General features: G+C 31.2%; 4 protein-coding genes across 4 annotated transcripts; 3 read left to right on the forward strand and 1 right to left on the reverse strand.

Annotated features, from left to right (window-relative positions):
* Positions 1-5,605: 5,605 nt before the first annotated feature.
* Positions 5,606-6,740, forward strand: LOC108550056 (TWiK family of potassium channels protein 18). Its single transcript, XM_017903656.1, has one exon. The coding sequence runs from the start codon at positions 5,721-5,723 to the stop codon at positions 6,738-6,740; it is 1,020 nt and encodes a 339-aa protein (XP_017759145.1). The 5' UTR covers positions 5,606-5,720.
* Positions 6,741-17,017: 10,277 nt separating this feature from the next.
* On the forward strand, positions 17,018-17,582 carry GatC (glutamyl-tRNA(Gln) amidotransferase subunit C, mitochondrial). The gene is made up of 2 exons (XM_017903652.1): positions 17,018-17,093; positions 17,395-17,582. The coding sequence occupies exons 1-2, from the start codon at positions 17,075-17,077 to the stop codon at positions 17,580-17,582; spliced, it is 207 nt and encodes a 68-aa protein (XP_017759141.1). The 5' UTR covers positions 17,018-17,074.
* DNApol-gamma35 (DNA polymerase subunit gamma-2, mitochondrial) lies at positions 17,573-18,672 on the forward strand. Its single transcript, XM_017903650.1, has 2 exons — positions 17,573-18,121; positions 18,205-18,672. Exons 1-2 carry the CDS (start codon positions 17,579-17,581, stop codon positions 18,631-18,633), a joined length of 972 nt encoding a protein of 323 aa, XP_017759139.1. The 5' UTR covers positions 17,573-17,578; the 3' UTR covers positions 18,634-18,672.
* A 276-nt stretch (positions 18,673-18,948) lies between these two features.
* KdelR (ER lumen protein-retaining receptor) lies at positions 18,949-20,091 on the reverse strand. Its single transcript, XM_017903653.1, has 3 exons — positions 19,907-20,091; positions 19,602-19,791; positions 18,949-19,472 (listed from the first exon to the last, which is right to left on the reverse strand). The coding sequence occupies exons 1-3, from the start codon at positions 19,995-19,997 to the stop codon at positions 19,115-19,117; spliced, it is 639 nt and encodes a 212-aa protein (XP_017759142.1). The 5' UTR covers positions 19,998-20,091; the 3' UTR covers positions 18,949-19,114.
* Between the last annotated feature and the right edge of the window lie 2,437 nt (positions 20,092-22,528).

Consider the following 22,528-nt stretch of genomic DNA (forward strand, 5'->3'; position numbering starts at 1 on the left):
TCTAAACCATTACACTTATATGCACAATCATGGAGGAGTCATGCATCTTTTATTTACAAAATTTCATTACTTGCTATTATCTTATAATTATGTAACTATCAACAAAATAACATTTAAACTTGAAAAGAACTTGATATAAATATAATCTATTGTAAATTAACTTGTTATTTATTATAGATTTATTATACATTATATTATTATACGTTACTGTACGTTAATTTTTCAAGGTAGATTTACTAATATTTCTAATATATGCTGTTTAATTTCTTCATCTTCTGTTAATAAATTATTGTTTTCCGTCATCAGCTTCACACGACACTTTGCGACATCGTTGATCACTTTTCAAATTTCCACTATTTCTAACGCTGATTTATAGTTTCATCGGTTTCGCAAGTTGATGGATCATTTTGTAAGAAATTGATATTTATACTAAATCGATAACGCCAACTCGAAGTTATCGGTTAAATATCATCAATCAAAATACGCAATGCATCTTTATCGCTTACTGTATCACTTATTTGCATTTATCTAATGTAGCGGAGAGCTTCATATTTACAATTTGCTGTTTTCCTCTTGGCTTTTTATGGTCGCTTGGATCTGGTTCGTTCAGCAAATCGGGCTGCTCTAAAATAAAATCTTCTGCTTCATCGCTAGATAAAGTTGGTGAAATTTACACAAATCCTGTAATACAACAAAGAAAATTTACTCTAAATCGACAAGTACGTTAAAACAACTTCAGAATAAGAAATATGAATCTTCTACTTTTGTCATTGCACGAAATTGGGTAAATATGCAGACTTTACCCTAAACGCGTCTTGTTTTTCCGGTTTTTTCACAAAAGGCTTTATTTGTGCCTCAATAAGAAATATAGATCGGGGGAGCTTGAAAATGTTACTAGTTTTTTGACCAAAAACATAAAATTGTTGAAAACCGCAGAATGCGTGAGTCGATCCTTATGATTTTTGAACATGTTGTAAAGAACGAAATTCTGAACACCTTTTATCTGAACAATAATTGCCGCTTGCCCTTAATTTCCGAGATATTTGCAAAAATTGTTCACACTACCGCATTAATTCCGCCTGTACACAATGATGTATTTTTACATTTGTTTTCAAATACTTTCTTCTATTTTCCTTTTTCTTTTCTTTTTCTCTTCCTTGATGCAACGAACGTATTGAAAAAAGAATAAAAAGTTAAACAAAAACCAAATGTAGAACAGAAAATTTAGAAAACGATATCTTTGATAATGAAAATAAAGAATAACGTTAGGAAGAGCAGCTGTTTCCTATTCTGTCCAAGAAACTACCATATTTCATAGTAGTACATTACCATATCAAAAAGCCAGTTGTACAGATACTAGAAAGGAGAAGAAAAAATATATTTTTTAAAGACTAAGCGAAAGAATTGGAAAGTTATACTTTAAAATGTACTAAAACCTTTTATGATTTAACTGCGGAATAGTTGCAGGAAATTACCTTTTCTTTAGCTGAACAGAATAAATTGATACACAATTTGAATAAAACTGCAAAGTGGCAGATTAAGTCTGATATCACAGATTCGTTAAAAGAATCAATTGAACGCAATTGAGAACTTGCTCGAGATTAGCATATTTTATTTTCATATATTATCGATGTTGTTCGTTATAATTTCTAAGTGATTAATATAATTATAATTACAAATGACAACCTTGCTTGTTTTAAATGTCTTTGTTCCAGTTTTCGTTTTCCTTGACTTTTTGCTTGGGTGTTAGTGTTTACCGCACTCTCCGCATAATAGAATAATAAAAGAAATAAATAAACCTAAATGTTCCATTATTGTTCAAAAACATTATTTTCGTTCTTAATATCTGTAGTTACGTATCTCCCAAACTAATTTTCCAACATAAATCGTCTAGTACCATTTTGTATAGAAACGATGTACCGAAACAATCACCACATTAAAAATTATATAATTCCATTTAAGAAAGAAAATTGACCTTCATATACATATTTTCAACTTGCCCATATAGAATAAAGTAATTTATACTATCTCATAGTCCTCTAGCAACCATTTAATTTCTGATCGAAAGATTTTTATATCCAGCGAGCATTTAACGTGTCTTTTCATTTATAGGTTAAATATAAAATTTCATTTATAGATTAAAGTCGGATACCTCCTATATCTACAGATATAGAACATACTGAATTGTGTGCAGTAGTAGAAATGGAATTTTGCTAATATTTCGGAATATAAAGACAATCCAATAATACAGCAATGATAAAAATTATCGAAATTTAATGCTTTTTAACATATTTCACGGTCATCAAAATTGAGAGAAGACCCAGGTGGTCTAGAAATTGGCCAAAAAATCTTACGATATAAAATTTGCGAAACATAGAATACAGACATATTCTTTATAGGATCAAGTAAGCTACTCTAAAGGTGTCTACAGATGCTTTAAGGAAAGTACTATAAAAGCAAAGACATGAAAAAGAAAACATTATATACGATTAATGAATATTGTATAAGTAATGTTAAATAATTAATGTTGAAAATGTTAAAGATATTCAGCTAAATGTATTATCTACCGATATAAACTTATAAATCATGTTTTCAAGTACTTTTGTAACTCCGGAGTAAGGTATTTACTTATATCCGCATTCGGTGTCCAATAAATTCGACATTCGTTGTTGTTCGTTCATAATTTTTCCGATATATTTTTAACATATATCGTAAGATACATTTCATCTTATGTACAGTATGATTCTCGAAATGTAAATCGAAAGTGCGTATTTCATTTTTTAAAAGTTTAAGATACAAGCGTTCGAATGGCTTCAGGAGCAACCGTATATTTTTCCATTCGTGTGTATGTGTACGTAAATACATATTGTACATTCCACTACACGTTGAAACAAAAATATCTCCTAAATATCTCTGGCTTCCCCCTGAAATTTTCTCTCTCCCTCTCTCCCCCTCTCTCTCCCTCGCCCACCTTCGCAGGGTGTGTTACGCAACTGACAAGATTCGTATTTTTGTAAATTATGTTTAAACTTACAAAAATGCAACGTATGTTTAGATCGCGTAGATCGTGTATACAAAAACGAAATTCATTTTATTACGTATCTTGGCAACATCCATAGAATCTTTGCTACGAAACAAAAAATAAACAAATATATCTACTTCCTTATTTATTAGCGTCGATTATTCGAGTTTATGTCTTCAAATCATCAAACGTTATTGATCCATCATATATAACATACTTTACGTTTCCATGTAATAACTTTATTTTAACATGATAAATAAAATTTATTTATCACACATATTTTTAGTTTCCTGTTCTTCAACTATAATGGAAACGACACTGCTAGTACAACAAATTAATCGCTATATTAAGATTTTAATAAATACCATATTTACGATAATTTAATAATGAATGTTAATCGAAAATCACGATACAATTTTTTTTTTCTGCACTATGTGTGTTAATTGTGACAAATAACATAATATATTATATAGAGTAGAACCTCGATTATTGGAACCAAAACACGATACAAGATCGTTTGAATAATCGAATTTATTATTTATATTAAGTTAACAATTTTCTCCGATATCCATTTCAGTCTTCCAATCTTTCTTAACTGTCAAATCAATAATGTTTTCACTCGAAATCATCTTAAACCTGTTTTTAAAGCAGCATATCCTCTTATCGTAAGTATTTAAGAATTCGTCGACATCTCGATGTATATACATAAACGATACGAATGTCACTAATCGTCACTATTGGTTATCAAATGTAATCGATAAATACCAATAATGAACGAAAAATGTACAATACATAGCCGAACATGAAAAGATGATTCTTAGAACGAAATTCTACATATTTCCTATTTTCAGATAATACTGTTCAAATAATCCGATAATTCCGATAATCCAGATTTTGATCATGAAATTTTCAGTTAATTTTCAGTTAATCGACGTCCAACGACGTCAATAATCGATCGTGTCTTTAGTAGGGGTCCCGGTTAACATGAATTAATAATATTGTATATATAGCTAAAGGAGGCAAATTTTTATATATCAATAAAACAGACGAATTTTCTTCGTAGTATCATATTATACGGTTCTTAACCAATGTCACGTGAATATTCATCGTAGTTTCTGAATAATTTATACAAAATGCAAAATTAATTCTTCATCGACTATTTCTTTTTTTCTTCAATAACCTTTTTCTTTCCTGATTCTTTTACATATAAGTATAACTTTTTTTGTTTCAAACTTGATAAATGTATATAAATATCGAAGGAAGAAGCTATTGAAGAAAAAAGAAGACAGTCGCTGGAGAATTAATTTTGAATATATATATGCAGATACAGCTGGACCCAGCTATAATTCTGCAATGCTGGGAGATAGAAAAATATTTATAAGACAAAATTAAATGGCATCGAGTGGTGCATAATCTGATGGGTGGAAATATTTTGAGGATGGAAACGTTGGGGAGATTTTAAGGTCACCTGTATTTTCTTACATAAGATCGTATATTTTGTTATCTGTATCGGCAAATGCATTTTCTCATTCGCTATAGAAAAGTATTAGGACACGGATTGAAAATTGGTGTTAGTTCAGAATATTTTCTAAAATATCTTTCAACGTTATTTCTTTCGATATTGTTTAGATGCCCATGTTTCTTCGATGCATCGTACCTGCTGCTACATCTTTTTACCTACCTATATATTTGGCTATTCGTTATTTATGTAATCTAATGAAAATTTCAAATTGCTTCTTGCTAAACATACGATACACGTGCAAAACACGTTCAACGTACTTAATTCTATATTAATTACTTTTCTATTTAAATGCTCTAATACCGTTTTGTAAGAAATAAAAAGGATGCGCGTATTGGCATATGAGGAAAATATATATATACAGTTCCAGTTAAAAGAAAAATATAAACGTGGCCTTGAATTTTCGAAACATTTCACTTTTCGAAACATGTGGACTAGTCACATACACTCGTAAGTCGTCTAATACCGTTTCCTTTTGCCTCGTCAATTCCTTCTCTACTCTATAGTATCTAACTATGTAGATTCATTTGTATATGTATTATAGATTACATGCAGTACCGATGAAAAGATACATACGGTAACTAAAAGAAAACAAATAAGAAACGTAACGAAACGTAACGCTTATTCATTGGATAATTAAGCGAACAGCTTAAATTCTTATTCGAATCGTACCCTTACGAGGCATATTTCTCTTAAAGTCTTGAAAATTTTTGAATAAAGCGCGTTAAAGATTCGTCGCTTTTATCTATAGTAGAATGACTGGATGGTTTTTGATTTTTCAAGTGGCCTTTCATGGTAGATTTTCTTAACACTATCGAAGAAAAAAACTCAAGTTCTAGTGACAGCTGTAGTTATATCTGGTTTTCGTGGAATTTCTGCAACGTCGGCGTTAATACTATTCGATAGACCTATGCAGCTACCATTTTATCGAAGCAAGTCCGAAATATCTTGGAACGCGCGCACGCGTGTATGTGTAGCGTTGTAGATAAAAGCAGTAAAGCCTGAACTAAGAAGAGAGTGAAACGGAAAAAGAAGGAGCAAAGGATAGAGTGTAAGACGAAGCAGCGCGTTCGGACAGAAATAGAAAAGCGGGACGAAAATCATTTAGTGTTGGCTAACGCGTGCAGCTCCCTCAGTTCCGAATATTGTCGCTTGATTTTCATTTTGTGTACAAACAAAATGACGCGTGTCCCGATAAGATCCTCGCTAAAAAGTCGAGATTCCAATTCGACATCGACCAATCCGGATCTTAGAGAACGTATTAAAGACTGCTGCAGAAAATTCATTGCCTTTATGTGTACTCAGGTTGGCGTTGGTGGACTCGTGGTCGGTTACGCTATAATAGGCGCTCTTGGCTTTATGATGATCGAGTCTCAAAATCAGATTTCATCGACAATTTGTATTCGAGAATTAATTAGAAAACAGTTTGCCGAAGAATTATGGCTCCGTACTGCCAGCAATCAAACTATAAACGTGTTCGATAAAACGACATTTCGCATAGTGTCTAATCGAATTCTTCGCCGTTATCAAGACAACTTCACCGGTGACTACAGGAAGGAGAATTGTAGTGGCTTGACACCGACCGATCTCTGGTCCTTCCCGGCAGCGATGATGTTCTGCCTTTCCGTCTTCACCATGATCGGCTATGGGACTTTAGTGCCTCAAACTGCATGGGGAAAGGCAGTGACCGTTATTTACGCCGTATTGGGTATTCCCCTTTACGTTTTATATTTTCTTAATATGGGAAAAGTATTGGCGCAAACCTTTCGATCGTTGTACACGTGGTTGCACGAGTGCACTGGCAAACGGAAATCTGGCCAGAGAATCACAGTGCCGTCTACAGCTTGCCTCTGGGTCATCTTCGGATACGTCCTAAGCGGCTCGATAATGTTTGCCGAGTGGGAAGGATGGAATTACTTGGACAGTGCTTACTTTTGCGTTACATCGCTATGCAAAATTGGAATGGGTGACCTTGTCCCTGGTTGGACACACGGTGATCTAACCGCCGATAGCCAAACTAAATTGATAATCAATTTTGTTTACTTGTTACTCGGAATGGGACTTATCGCTATGTGTTACGACTTAATGAAGGAGGACGTTTACGTGAAAGCTAGAGAAATGAAGGAACAGTTCCTCGAGATTGTCGATACCACCCATTACCAGATAGAAATGTGTTGCAGATCGGAAATACCGAGTTAACTTTATATCAGCCAACACTTTTCTCGTTCGCCGATTAGACGACAGGCTTTACAAAGCTTTTTTTTTTTTCTTTTCTTTCCTTTTCTTCCTTCGACCAATCAACTATCGCGTTCGTTCTTTATCTCTCTTTATATATGTTACGAATGGAAACTAATTTTACGATTTTTACCATTAGAGAATATATGCCTGGAAACTATGTTACAGATCATTTTGGATACGTAATGTAAATCATTACATTTACATTATTATAATCATATTTTCGATGAAAATTTTCTATCGCTACATGTACGATATTTAAACACTGAATTTTCATACTAATCTATAGGTGATCACAGCAATTATTGTATATGTGTAACTGTGAAACCTAATAATTTCACTTTGCTCTCAGATTTTTCTTCTCTAACACGTGTACAAGATATTAACGATGTAAGAACTATATGTTTAACTGACGCGACAATAAAGGAGATGTATAAAGTCCCGACTTGGCTTCGATGATATTTTCATAGTGTTTTCAAAAGTATACAATTACATGCTATTAAAATTAACTATTAAAAATCTTAATCTTCGAGAAGTAAGACAAATGAGAATCGAAATAAATAATTTTCCATTTAATTATGAAAGTATATTCATTATATGGTACAAATATTGCCAGGCAAAAGTCCTTGGAAATCTAACGACCAAGGTGATTGATCAAAGTCTATCTGATATTTCGTTTAATTACAATGCAACTTAGTATTAATTATACCATGACCAAATCATATCAAGAGTAACTGCATATGTATCGTAAATAGCCAAGTTAAATAGATTGCAAATTCGTGTAAATGTAAAACGCAATTTTGAGCCGAAGAGCTTTCTCAAAGAGCCAAGTATAACGGACATGCTTCGCTCTCTAGTAAATACAACTTTGTACAACTTGACAGTTGTCAAACACGCCATTACAACTGCTAAGTATATCATTGTTACCGACAACAGTATTACAAAATAAAAAGTTGTTACTATCGTTAATCGTCTAATTGTACGTGTTAATATCTTTAACGTTTATAAAATTAACTGAAAGGGTGAAAAACGGGTGTACATGATAATCCCGATGAACACGTTATGCACAGCATAATCGAAATATGATCTTAGTTAAATACCTCTTATTCTTAATAAGAAATTCTACTAAAAAAGAAAAAAAGAAAAAAGAATGAGGAGAAACCAGAAATTCTTTTAGCAATTTAGTAATTTCAGTTCGAAACAAAGTGAAAGTTTTTCGTCCCACCTCTGATCGTGTAAAGCTACGTAGTTCTTTATGTATTCCACTATTTGATAACAAAGAAAGGATCAAATATTTAATATTCGCTCAATTTAAATCGACGGAGCAGATAAGACGAATAATGACATTTTTTAATTACGCTTAGCGAATAAATATATGTAATTTATGCTTGTAATAACTATCGCAGTTTTAAAGATTAAAATTGTAAATGAGAAATAACGTTAAACTTAAATAATTAAATTCATGGCGCATAAGTGGATATAATTAAACTCAGTCGATTCAGTTTTGCTGAATCGAGATCAAAAAGAGATGGGAATATCGATGAACTTTTTTACATACATGTAGGGATATGTTCTGATTGGCAATATACGGAATAAAAGGATGTTGTTTAATTCCAATATATATTTTATTTACGAGCTAAGAGACCTTCGAGTAAAGTTACAAGCTAAAAGATTAAACTAACTACGCAATCCACACTCGCACTCTTCCAATTATCACCGACTTGACTCTTTTGTAAACTTCGTGTATACTCTCACCAACAGGACTGTCCCAGGACAGCCCTTGAACCTTGCATTCTGTCTTCTTTTATACTCAAGCTTTCTTCCTCCATCACCCATTTCCCATAGTCTCGCTCTCGGTGGGCCACGTACCCTAACTTCATTTGCATTCCATTCAGTCATAAATATCCCGTTTATCCGATCCTTGCACGCGGTCACTCGTCCTTCCACGCGCACCTCAGACATCCTCTAAACATTCAGTCCAAACCGTATATTACCGTCTATTGCCCGTCGCTAACTAGACGGGCCCAACGGTTCCTTCGCACTAACTCTTACACTTACAATTCCTACATACATACATTAGGTATTACAAAACGTCAAATGGAAAACTATTGTATTTAATAGAAATATATTCTCTATCGCGTATCTAAACATACATATATAACGAAGTCTTATCACATTCCAGCAGTTCAAACACATCAATGTATAATACTGTATAATGTTTTATATGTTGCTTCGTTACATACACATAAGTTATCACAAAATAGTCTTTATACACATTTCTATGCATGGTTAACAAATTCCTCATGGTTAATTATATATCGGACATTTGTCTTCACCGCAAATAACTGAAAAATGCGATAATAATCCTTTATGTATATAAATGATCTCATAAATGTATTAGAATCAAATATTATATAATTCAAATAAAATAAATTTTCACTTCGAGAATTTACATTTTATTGTAATTCCTATTCAATAAATTATTCGTATTATCTAATTTGATTATCCACTTCGAAACAATTATTTATTTTTTAGAGAAAAATTGTTTAAACTCGATCAGACGTCGATAACGATCGTAATCGTGACTATATACGATCTATATACGAATCACTGATAAACCGTGTAATACGACATTCAAAAATATTTACATCTTTCATAAATTGCAAAAGCTTTTAAAGTTCTTGAAAAATTACACCATCTTGTGCGATGAATACATTTACGTTGAAAATGAATTCCGAATCTTTAATTTCGAATTCAAAATTTAGTCGATGCACACGAAGCTATTTCGGTTGCAGTTCCAATGGGCATCGATAACCAATTGAAATGAAATTCAAAGAAAAAGGAAGAGATAAACGATGTCTAAATTTAAAATTTTCATGGCGGAAATCTAATAGTTTGCGGAATATTGATAAAAAGTACCTTTACACACATGGCCGAGCCAATGTATACGTCATATAATAATTTATACTTCGAAATAGTCTTTTCAGATTGTTCGAAATGTAATCATAATATATTCCCCGTATCATCGATGGATCATCTTTATCCGTACTTATAATCCTGGTATTTGATAGAATTGCCAATTGCATCTCGCAATCATAATGCAATTGGATAACACGATACGCGTATAACTTTTTGTGGAAAAAAATATTTATTCATTTTTATTCGTTTATTATTCATAATTCCCTCGTTTTGCAGGTTAAGGATGATTTCCAATCATTCTACAGCTTCTCGATTTATATAATAATTATTCATTCTCTATTCTATTTATATCATATCTAAATTCTCTGTTCATAGACATTTTATCAACATTTTCATTAACACTCAAATTATGTACGACAAATGTTCTTTGAATTTTTTCTTTGCTTCTGTTTCATCATATTCGCGCAAATTATGATATTTAAATAACAAACTGATATACAAAAAGTTTTTCAACGCTTGAATCGATCTATTAGATAACGAGAATCTATTTCGCATTTAAATTTTAGTTTGGAAATTTTCCTAATTTCGTATCAACTTAAAATATAATTGTGTTCTACTATATTATAGAAGCGTTAGTAAATACTTCATTTAATAAAAATATCATTTTTTAGGTGTATAACGATAATATTTCTGTATTTGTTCGAGCATATACGCAAATACTCGTGCACTTACAATAACGTATCATGGAACATCTAAGCCATTGCACAACTGACTGTATTTACGTATACATGAAGTGATATTCGTATAATCTAGGATACATAATATACGATATAGTATAGTATAGTATAGATCAGATAGCAAGGCTATAAAAAGTCGAAAGTTGATAAGACGATAAATAGAGATTTTACGTATAAAACGTTAGGACGTTTTCGTCACGTTTTTGTCACGTTTTCGTGTTATGTAAATCGAGCTCATCTATTATGTACATATCTTTTTTTTTTCTTTATGCATTGACACTATTCCAAAGTAACAGTATGTTGCCGAAAACAAATGGTATGTCATAGAAATTGAACACCCATCTTCGCGTATATGTTACCGAGAGTTGATAAATCCTAGACTTTACTTAGAATAGAGAGATGGTTAAAATTAAGATTCGACAGACCATCTTGATCATTGCTCCCCAATATTTCAAGATTTCAACTTTAAGAGATAGAACTTCGATATAGCCTTTATTTACGATCGTGTTATAAACCATCGAAATATCGACCTCATGGCTCATTCAGGTATGCCAAGATCGAATAATCCGTATGCACCGCGTAAAAATCACACTCGATTGACCCGAAATCAAAACGAAATTTCGAACGTTTATTTAACGCCGTTACAAACGCGAAGACTGTTACTTATATTGCAGCTAATATTTTCAATAAATGACTTTCACGCTCAACGAAAAAGGCAATAAGGCTATTGAAATATTTCGAGATGGCACTAAAGATGTCCCATCGTGCATTACGGTGTATCAAAAAGGTGAGACATTTCTAATCCCACCGCGTGCCCCAAAGATCGTTTAAAAACTTTCGTAAATTTAGTCTATCAGCCGCGCAATATACGAAAGTTGAAGCAGATGGTCACATGTACCAGACAGGAATGAATGATTAGCGAAAAATTAAGGATACGTATGAAAAATTACGTTGCGAAACTTAAGAACGAGTTTTTTGCGAAATACCGTCGCTAAAAACGGCGTGCAAGATATTTCGAGATCTAATTCAGCGATTATTACGAAATTCTGCACACGTCTTTCAAAAAAAGGTAGAAATTTTTCATAAAAATACGATAGATCGACTATAAATAGCTGTCACTTTACTAATTTTCAAAAAAATTGAAATGTTCGAACATCGATACCTAGAAAATATGATATAGCTTCAATTAGTACCTTTTAATTTTTTTCCAGCTAATCCTATTTGCTTGAAAACCTACGACATTAAAAAATACATCTTAGTTCGCGTTCTGGCTAATTCGGACCACTGTGCGTCGAAGACGGAAAACGCAAATCGGTGTTTTTCATTTTCCAAACATCGAAGACGCGAGATGGTTATTCACATCTTAAGTAAATACTAATTTTTAATTTAAAAAATCCCGCTAAATAAGGTATTTACATTGCTGTGAATAAAATGCATATTTCTCGAAAATGTGTGGAAATTGAAGTAAAATAACATTTATACGATGCTATGAAATATAAATAATCGAAAATAATATAATAAAAAGAGAGAGTTGCTCAGTCTTCGTACGAAGCCATTGTACGGAGTCATCGTACGGAGCGGACGTGTCGACGATCGCGAGTGCCAGCTAATAGTTTAACAGTGGTCAGTGCCTTGCTACATCAAATCCATGAGCGGAAAATCTTGAGATACACGCGTGATAACAGCGCGCGGTAAAAGCACCCACACGCAGCGTGACCTATCACCCTACATAATGAGCGTCCACCAGCCTATAAACCACGAGGCCTCTCGAGTACAGGAGGCCCGTTTTCAACACGAAAAAAAATAGTGACAAAACGGCAATGCCTACTTGGAGTAGTGTTGGCACCAGCCTATGCACCGGTAATCGTAAACAATATGTATCCAATCAAAGAAGCAGCTATTATTGCAAACAACATCGATAGGGCCACTATATAGATTATACACGTACAATTGGCCAATTAGCCGGTAACCGCTTTACACGATTCATTTCATCAATTTCCAACAATTGTACGTGTATATAGAATACCTAAATAGGAAAGAAACAGCTCATCGTCTTACATCTACACACCTAACAATTGCTATCAAGGATTCCAATGTCAAAGAGTAATTCTCTCAAATGTATCTCCTTGTATGTGGGAACGAAATAAGTGTGACTCTGGGAAATGTCGAGTGTGTCTGGACTTAGAATGAAAGTGACCATGTGCGCAAGGATCGACTGCAAGGATTATTTATGGTAGAGTCGAGCGAAAGTTTAAGGATGCGTGCAGAGTGGTTGAAGTGCCTGGCCCACCGAGGTTGCGTGAGAAAGGAGCATGACTGGGGAAGAAAGTCCGGGTATGAACGAGGAGGATGAACGATTTAAATAAGGGTGCAAGGGCGCCGGCGAGGACAGTCCTTCACGGTCTTCAAGATAGCGTCTAACAAGTAAAAGTCGAGCGTACCCGTAGCGAGTCTTTAGTTTCGTAGCCGATAATATAAGCATAAGTTTATTGTATTTTAAGAAGCAGTAAAGCAGCGTTACTTTAGCCAATCCACACACCCCGATCCTACATGTACCTCGAACGAAACCATTGAAAGAAACTTCGCCGCCAATAATGACAAGATTTGCTCAAAAATTACCTTCCTGAGAGCAGCGAGTTAAGATCCCGCTTTCGATCGCGTTCTTTGCTTCAGTAGTCAGGTATATGTCAACTCGGATGATGCAGTCAAAATTTCGTATTCCTTCACAGTCAACCACGACTATACAACTTACCGTATTTACCGAGAAAATAGATTGTTCTTTATGTAAAGAAGATCACGTTGCCAAACAGTGCAACGCTACATACAAAGAACCATAACAGTCTAAAGCAATCAAAACCATCGAAAAAAAAATCACTCACTGCTCTACGGTATGAACATATTGTAAAAAAAGCCGCAACAATCGGATAAGCGGTCGCCGAGAGACGGATAGCGGCGGCTTTATGCCCGCGATGTCTCTCGATCGTTATGAGACGTAAAAGACTCACGACAAAGTAAAAGATCGATGCGTAAAGAATAAACTTTCTAAGACAAGAAGCTTTCTTTGATCTCAAGCCGAGTCCCTTCGGTCCCCCGAACCGCGCCGCCGCCGATATAAACGACAACAATGTCTCCAATCCTAACACGTCACTATCGCTAGCTGACATTCTATCACTGATAGACATTATATCACCCATAAATAACTTTGAAAGACCTTTCTGGACCTCTATTGCTATCAACCTGAACAATTCAACATCGACGATATCCACGCAGGGAGAAACAAATCGCATACCAAAGATCAACCCCTGAAAAAAACCCAAACGTAGCTCCTCAACTAATAGATCCATAGCAAAACCCGCCTTTGACAAACCCAATAATAACTTTATCCTCGGTTACAATCAGCTCCAAAGTCTAAAAAACACCTTTGTCGAAGAAAATCTAACAATTATAGCGAAAGAATATTATATATTCGTAACATAGAAGCCCTAGATTGAAATAATTCACAATCATCAGACTCGATAGTATGCATGCCAGATGTACTATCTGTACTCGATGCGAATTAAATTAATAAACTATTAAATAAGTTCCTTAACGCAATACACAATGCGACTACTCATTTAATACTCAAACGAAACCCAACACCCCCCGTTATTTTCCAGTGTCATGGTAGAATAAACACTGCGAAAAAATAATCAAGAAAACAAAAAAGACATTTAATAAATACAAGAAAATCGCAGCCTATAAAATCGTATTACCTTCGAGAAATACTAAGCTGTTTCTTGAAGAACCATTAAAGGAAGCAAACGGCAACCATGGATAAACTTCGTCACAACTCTCAATAAAAACTCACCTATAAAGGACATATGGAGTAAAATACGACCTATTAGAAGTAAATCCCAATATTACGTCATAGCGACTCTATCTAAACCGGATAATTCCTTCAGCACTGATGCAGAGGAAATTGCTAATTTGCTGGTATACAATTTCCAAATGAATTCAAGCAACAACTACAATACAAGTTTTAACGAACTCATAGAAAAAACAACAAACACCAAACACTCATAATATATGCAAATGCCCTTCTATTAATAACCCCATACAAGCAAAAGAAACAAAGGAAGTGCTAAGAAAATACAAAAACTTATCCCCTGGTTAGGTTAGGTTAGATTAGGTTAGGTTAGATTAGGTTAGGTTAGGTTACATGTCACAGCAGTCTGCATGGACATAAAAAAAACGTATGACATGGTGTGAAGACCACGTGTCATTTCTTGTAACATAGCTATTAAAATAGCAGACTGCAATGAAAAAAAAAAAAAAAAAAAAAAAAAAAAAAAAAAAAAAAAAAAAGAAAAAAAACAGAAAAAAGAAACAGTATTCACAACTATATTTGGTAATCAAAAACCCCCAAACCAAACATCAAAGAAATATAAACCATTTTACGACAAAAGCAATGACATCAAAACTGGACTCAATCTGAACATATATTTGAACGAAGTCGCCCAGAAAAGGTTGCCAGAGTTCCTGCTTAGACAATGCACCCTACTCGAGTGAACATCGACCTTGAAACTCATATCAAAGCCAACACAAACCTATAACTTTTCAAACAGTTGACTTTAGAGTTCCTAAATAAATTCGCCAAAGTTTTTACTGACTAGTCGGTCTCGAAAAACGTCGTCTATGCCACCGTCATCAAAGACACTATACACAAAGACAAACTACCCAAAGACAAACAAAAACTGTATAATTCTCTCTGACTGAAAAAATGCCATACCGATAATCAAAGATAAAACAAAGAACGATGATATTACATTGGACATACTAAAAACTTAGCTGTAAAAAACAGTAACGAAATAATGGACACAGCAGCAAAGAAAGCAACCATACAAACATCACCAAACAGACTATATAGTCTCCTGCAGGTATTCAAAAACTATTCAAGAAACATCTACAGCATCACTGAAACAACGAATGAAAGACCCCCGCCACCGCTCATGCTTTGATCGGAAATACCAAATAATCATGAATAAACACCTAAAACTCACTCATTCTCACCTGATCTCCAAAACCGAACACTCGATATGTACCATTTGCAGCACCGAAATCACAGTGAAGCATATCCTCCTACACTGTAAAAATTATTCAAGGCCCCGTATCTAATTCCAATTGAAAACTACCTTAACCATAGAAAATAAATCTCTCGAGTTATCTCTTATAAAATACATCTCATTATACAATAAAGTTTAAAGTACAATAATAGTTGGTGCTAATGGTAATTGATGCGACATTAACCCACCTGTCGCTCCCTTCAAAGAAAAAGTTGCTGAGTTATATAGGATTGTTAAAGAAAATTCTGCCTGCATCTACGTGTCCGTGACAATTTATGTATCAACGTACAGCCACAACTTTTCTATTTTCAAATAAAGCATTATCAGAGTAATTACAGCGTGTAAAATGAACTGAACATAATTGTCGAGAATTTTATATATTCGAAAAAGATCGTACTTAATTGAGTACAATGGTTCGCAATTCTCTAACCTACGTAGTTGACTGCCGCGCCGTAACGCGGTCGAAATATTAACCTGTCCTAAACTAACCTAATCCACTGATAACTTAAATTCGATTAGGTAAATAAGTTAAAAATATACCGGTCCCTGTGAGACCATGTTAGCGTAAATTTTTGAATTCAGTTAGGTTCAGTTAAGTTCATTTTTCTAGTTCATCCTTTTGAATGGGTGGACTCGCTAAACTGCAAATTTACCTTGTCTTATTATTTATCATTTAAACTCAACTAGTTAAATATGATTTTCAAGTTCGCCTGTTGTATATACGTTGGTGTTTACAGTTGGCGCGGTGCTTTTTAAGCGGAGCCGGACCGCTTATCGACACATATACTGTCACGGATACATAGGTGCAGACAGAATTTAATCTCCATAGAAGGAGAATTTTTAATAGAAAGAATTATTACATTCATATTTCAAATAGTAAATGTTTCATATCAGCTTACTCTAAATGATAAAGACAATTTATATTTAAATAATTATTTCAACTTTCGCGCACTTTTGTACGTTTCCAATGAGCAAAGACTTCAATGCATTATGAGCACCATCTCACGTTAATCATATGTTTAAACAACCATGAAATACGTAACAGTTTTATGCTTGTAAACACTTTTGCATTCGTTTGATTACGTTTAATTTTATGTTTACGTTTAATTTCATTCATAATATTATGAAATAAAATTTATATAATACCATAATATTATAGTATTATAAATGTTATATACTTTTAATTTTTCTTGCTTTCAAATATTTTTCTTCCAAGTGTAATTATCCAAATGACCTATTGATAGTATATAAAATACAGCAAAAGAGAATAACAAAATCATAAAGTTAAACATTTATTTAAATTTTGTTATTAGCATGTATTAATAGTATTTCAATATATCATTAAAATAGACTTTAATATTAGAGTCTTTGATTTTTAGAATAAATGTGTAAATATTTCAGTCAGTTATTTATCTAGTATTTTCAAAAGCCAAGACTAACGGAAATTTTGATAATATCCATGAGATGTCACTACCTAAAACATCGCATTGTTATCTCCTGTTTTCAAGTTGTATAACTATAAATCGTTACTTTGATTTTTATGGGAACAGTATCGGAAAGTAATTACATACAAATAATCAGTAAATAAAACTTTAATTACTTAATGAATAATAACACTAACAGCTACAAATAACGTTATTAAAATGAAATTTATTCAATCTATCCTACGATTGAATTATATATATTTACCAACGCTTTTAAATTCAAACTTTCATCGTTATTGTACAAAACATGTACTTTTATGTTCAACTATGCCAATTATAAAACAAGAAACAATAAATAAGATAGGACAATTATCTTTGCTTAATGTTGATGGTGATTATAGTTCTTCTGTCCTAAAAGCTGCAATTACTTTTACAGAACATTTACGCAATACAAAAATTGACGATATTGAGCCTATGTATAGTCCACTTGAAAAAGAATCAGTTCCTTTAAGAAATGATAGCGTGGAGAGTATTACGTCCAGACAGGAAATCTTAATGAATGCTGCTATTGTAGAAGAAGAATATTTTATAGCACCGGTACAAACAATTACAAAAACATTATGAACATAATACACAATGTGCTAAAAGAATTGGGTGTACATTTTCTTACCATCACAGAATGTGGATTTAAATATGGACCTCAAGGTAAAATGCTGTTGAAAAACCTTGAAGAACATTGGTTTCTACACTGTATTACAATGTCACGCTATAACATATTTCTGTCAGATGAACTTCACAATACTTTAAATTTTATTACAAAAACAGAAATGAGCGATATACCATTTGGATTAGCTACAATAAAAAGTTCAAAATATTATTGGGACCAAAATATATTAACTATACAAAAATCAAATGTTCACAAAATTGCAGAGATAGCTATTTTTAATAGCGATACAGAAACCAAAGATTTATTTCATAAAATACAAAAAGAACGTAAAATTTGGTGGCGAAGATTAGCACAATACCCTTCTAGATTTAAGCTCACAGAAGCAAAAAGAGTAAAAAATTGTGATGTAATAGATATTGAGGCACAATTTTCATTTGGCAATCTTATTGTGGAAAAAATAACTTACCATATGGACGTACATAAACTATTCTCTCAGGTACCTTATTTCTTCTTCCATGTTGCTTCGCATTGTAGAAATTTAAAAATAACAATTATTATTATGGATTATTTTATTTTCAGGTTGATAGCAAAAAGGATTTTACCAACATACAAATGGTTGAACATAAGATGTCCTTAGATTGGGGTTGTTTAGCACTACTTTGTGACGCATGTGATATGAATAAATCAACCAAAATGCATCTTCATTCCAAATTAGCACCACATAAAGTTGCATTTCATATAAAACGATCAAATAATGAAGAGAATACTCAAAATGATGATTTGAATCGCTTTGTACTTTACTTAAATAACATGCTAAGAACAAAAGGCCTGAATACAATATTAACCACTTCAGAACAAATTATAGATACATGCTTAGTTCCTTTCATAATTTCTGTTGATACGACTAGTCTTGAAAATGGCATTATACACATAAAGGACAGATCAACAACTCTTACTGAAGCAATACATGTAACTGATTTAGTAAAGTATATAACTCTGCGTTGTTAACCATTTAATATGGTTTAATTTCATTTCAATAAAATTGATATATCAGAAGTTTAAAATACATTATCAGTACAATTAATTTCTAACTTCTAGAAAATATAACAAATTTTGAAATCACGATATAACCTTCATTCCCAATCATTTTGTATTTTATATATTATTTATCAATTAAATGAATGAAATAGGTATCATAATCATACTTATTATGTATTATTTAATGGTGTAAAATGCTGAAAAATTAATGAGAATAACATTCTAAAATATGAATGTAGCCATATGGGATAAAGATGAAAAATTATACATGAATGTTTAGTGATGTTGAACATACAAGAAGATGGAATGCTTTACAATTAATAAAATGTATACTTTGTACACGAGCATTCCTCCACTTTAAATATTGCCAAAATTTATATAAATTCAATTAATAATGATATCGCTCCTTTGAGCAACATATAATTTTCCAAATGATAATGGTTTTACGTAGCTAAGCAGGTAGTTGTAACTTCTTGCCTTTCAATACTTTGGTAATATAGAGGTAGAAAAAGTCACAATAAAGAATAGTTTGTACTAAACCAGCAATTATAACAATTGCATCGTAATAACGTTCTGCATAATAGCGATACACCCAGTTTAATAAATACAGGCCTCTATAAGTTCCCAAAGCGAAAAGATAATGACTGGTAATACTCTCTGCTTCTCCTGTTTTTGATACCAAAAATAATTGTGGCAATATTGCTACAGATTCCAAATAAATGCTGAATGTCCATAGAACTTCCATAATTGTAAATTCATGGTTGATTACTAATGCCAATGCCAATGTAGGTAAAATTAAAAATTCAATTCTGAAAATAACCAATAGAAGTTATTACATAAAAATTCAAACTTACAAGTATTATTTAGATAAATAATTATTTTCACAGATATACGTATATAAAGATATGTACATTATTTTATATACAAAAACATCATACCTAAATGTATCATGATTATGATCATATGTTGCTTTAAATTTCACATACATTAAAAAAATTGTAGCACAAGAAGTGGCAATAAAAATGATTTTCATAAATGTATTATATGCTGAAATATATGTTGTTATCAAATCTAGGTAACGTGTGGTATATACAATTGCAAATAAAATTTGCGACTTTCCACTAATACCTGTAAAATACAAAATAAATATTAATAATAAATTATTAACGATTCATAATTACTATAATACAGTATAAAATATTTTAAGTATAATAAACATATAAATCATATGAGTGATGTATACCGGCACAGCTTCGTGTCTTCCATATTTTGAGAAGAAGGATGATAATCGCAAGAATATGTGATAAGTCACCTAAGAGTCGAAATATGTTCATGTTTTCGGTTGCTAAATAGTAATTTTTATAAGAGTATCGAGAAATCCTTCACGCACCTAAGTCACAAAGCATACAAAATATGACGTGGCTTTGGCTGCAACATCGGCAGATGGCTGACCTATCAACATCATTTAAGTTATATCTTTAATGTTTCCAATAAACGTGTACAGAATATAATGTATGTAAATATTTTATTCTCAATTTTCAGATTGATATATTTCATTAATTAAAAATATTTATATAATAAATGTTAGTTATAATAAAAAAAGGAAAAAGCATTCGATAATATTTTACATATATTATTACTAATAATTTTCCAATTTTCTTTATTTGGCATACATATTAAATGTAATTAATTTATAAAAGCTATAAATATGTTATTCTAAAACTATATGATTGCAAATATTAAATTTTATACTAAATTAGTATATTTGTTACTACATTTGAATTTTGTTACTAGATTAAATTTGAGGCTGATACTAGATATTGTAACCAATAATAAAAGTAATCGTATAACTAAATTTTTATATAGTAATATTTTAAAAATACAAATTATTTCTATTTCAGGACATCTCAATATATAAAAATTCTCTGCTAAAAAATTATTAGATAAATTGAATTATTTTTAGAGTTGTTTTTATATTGTTTAATTCGGTATTTATCGATCACGCGTTATATTTAGGACTTTACATTTTCTCACTATATAAATTTAAATTATTTTCAATAAAATTATATTAAATTTGCCTCTTAAGTTGTTGTAATTACAGTAAAATAAAATATGCAAAGAAGAATTTAAATATTATGCAAAAAATGTATCTTTTACCTATGTATATTTTTACTTATATATAGTACATTTTATTTATATAGTAATGTGTTTTCATTAAGCTTTCCATTTCCAATTTTAAATATTACTTTAATGAAACTAGAATTTGTGTTTTATGTCTGTATCGATTTGATAAAATAAATTCAAATATAAATAGCGAAGTTGAATAAAACTTTAATAATAATTATTAAAATGTAATTTTCAATGTAATGAAATTCTCAGTTGATAAAATTATTTCTGTTTTGTATAATGTTAAGGATTTCTAACAAATTTTATTAAGGCTATTATTTCAATTTCTTAAAAACGTTTCATAATTGACCAAAATGAAATAAACTAAAATGAAGTAAATAAATAAGGAAAGTATGCATTGAATGCACAATAAGAACAATATAACATATATGAACAATTGTTTGTTAAATATATTCATAGATTTAACACTTCTCTAATGTAGTTCCTGTTTTTCGCCATTGTGTAATAATATCTACAAAGAATAATAACAAATTGATAAACAATTACTTAACTTTGCTTATATTATAAGATCATTTATAAGTAATTAGCAAGAGTACATTAATACATTATACCAATTTGCATAATTCATTGATTTAAGTTATATAATAATTTTATTTGTATATGTTTATATTTATATGAAACATTACATAGTTTTCAAATTCCTTTATTGTTTATATTAGAAATGATATTTAGTTTCATATATAAGTTATGCATATTAAATGTGTAATATTTATAAGTATTTTGTAATCAATTTCTGAAGCCTAATTGAAAGATGAAATGAAATATTCTTATACGGCATCTTCAACATTTCTCTTATATAAATTGCATATAAAATAAATATCACTGCATTCTTTTGACATTTTGATTGTGCTCTATAGTAATTGAAAATCAATTGCTATGACTAATATTAATACAACTAATAGTCTGTACTGAATTGTTTAAGAACATTGTCAAAAAATGAATGAAATTAAGTCTTTCATATTTTATCACAAAAAAATTTGTTTCTGCTAACATTTCATGTTACATTCAATTGCTTATAAATTTATATTATAGCATTTGAATCTAAAATTTACATAATTTTTTTTTTATTTTCAGTTTGTCTTTATTTTAGGTTCAGGTAATTTTGTTATGGCAAGCTAAAAGTATTTAATATATTATTAAGAATTAAGTTCTTGTATAATTTAATTTCCTACTTTTAAACTTTTTAATTTAATGAATTTCTGATTTATATTATTGTATTATTACACACAATAGTTGTAATAAATATTCCTCTTACATCTCTTATATCTTATCAATTCTTCAGCATTTCATGAAACATTATTAAATATTTTGCTATAGTTTCCCTAATTTTTTAAACATTTTAATATTTTTTATAATAAAATTTTTTTCTGCTTACAATTAGTAATTACATTATACAATATCACTACTTCTCTTCTACAATACCTATGAATATTTTGATAATTTTTAATTCTAAATTATAAACATTTCATTGATTAGATTATTTGCTTTAGAGATGGGAATGTAGTACATTTAAGTATAATTGTAAATATATTAACTTTAACTTTAAGTTTCTTAATATTTAATTGTGTTTATAAATTATATTATATCAATAATAATTTAAAGACACAGCAAGGTAATTTTATTGTTTTATTTTAGTATATTATTAATTTCTTATTTTTATTTTGTTTTGAATATTATT

The sequence above is a fragment of the Eufriesea mexicana genome, unplaced genomic scaffold (assembly GCF_001483705.2).
Source record: "Eufriesea mexicana isolate 0111107269 unplaced genomic scaffold, ASM148370v2 scaffold2501, whole genome shotgun sequence".
Lineage (NCBI taxonomy): Eukaryota > Metazoa > Arthropoda > Insecta > Hymenoptera > Apidae > Eufriesea > Eufriesea mexicana.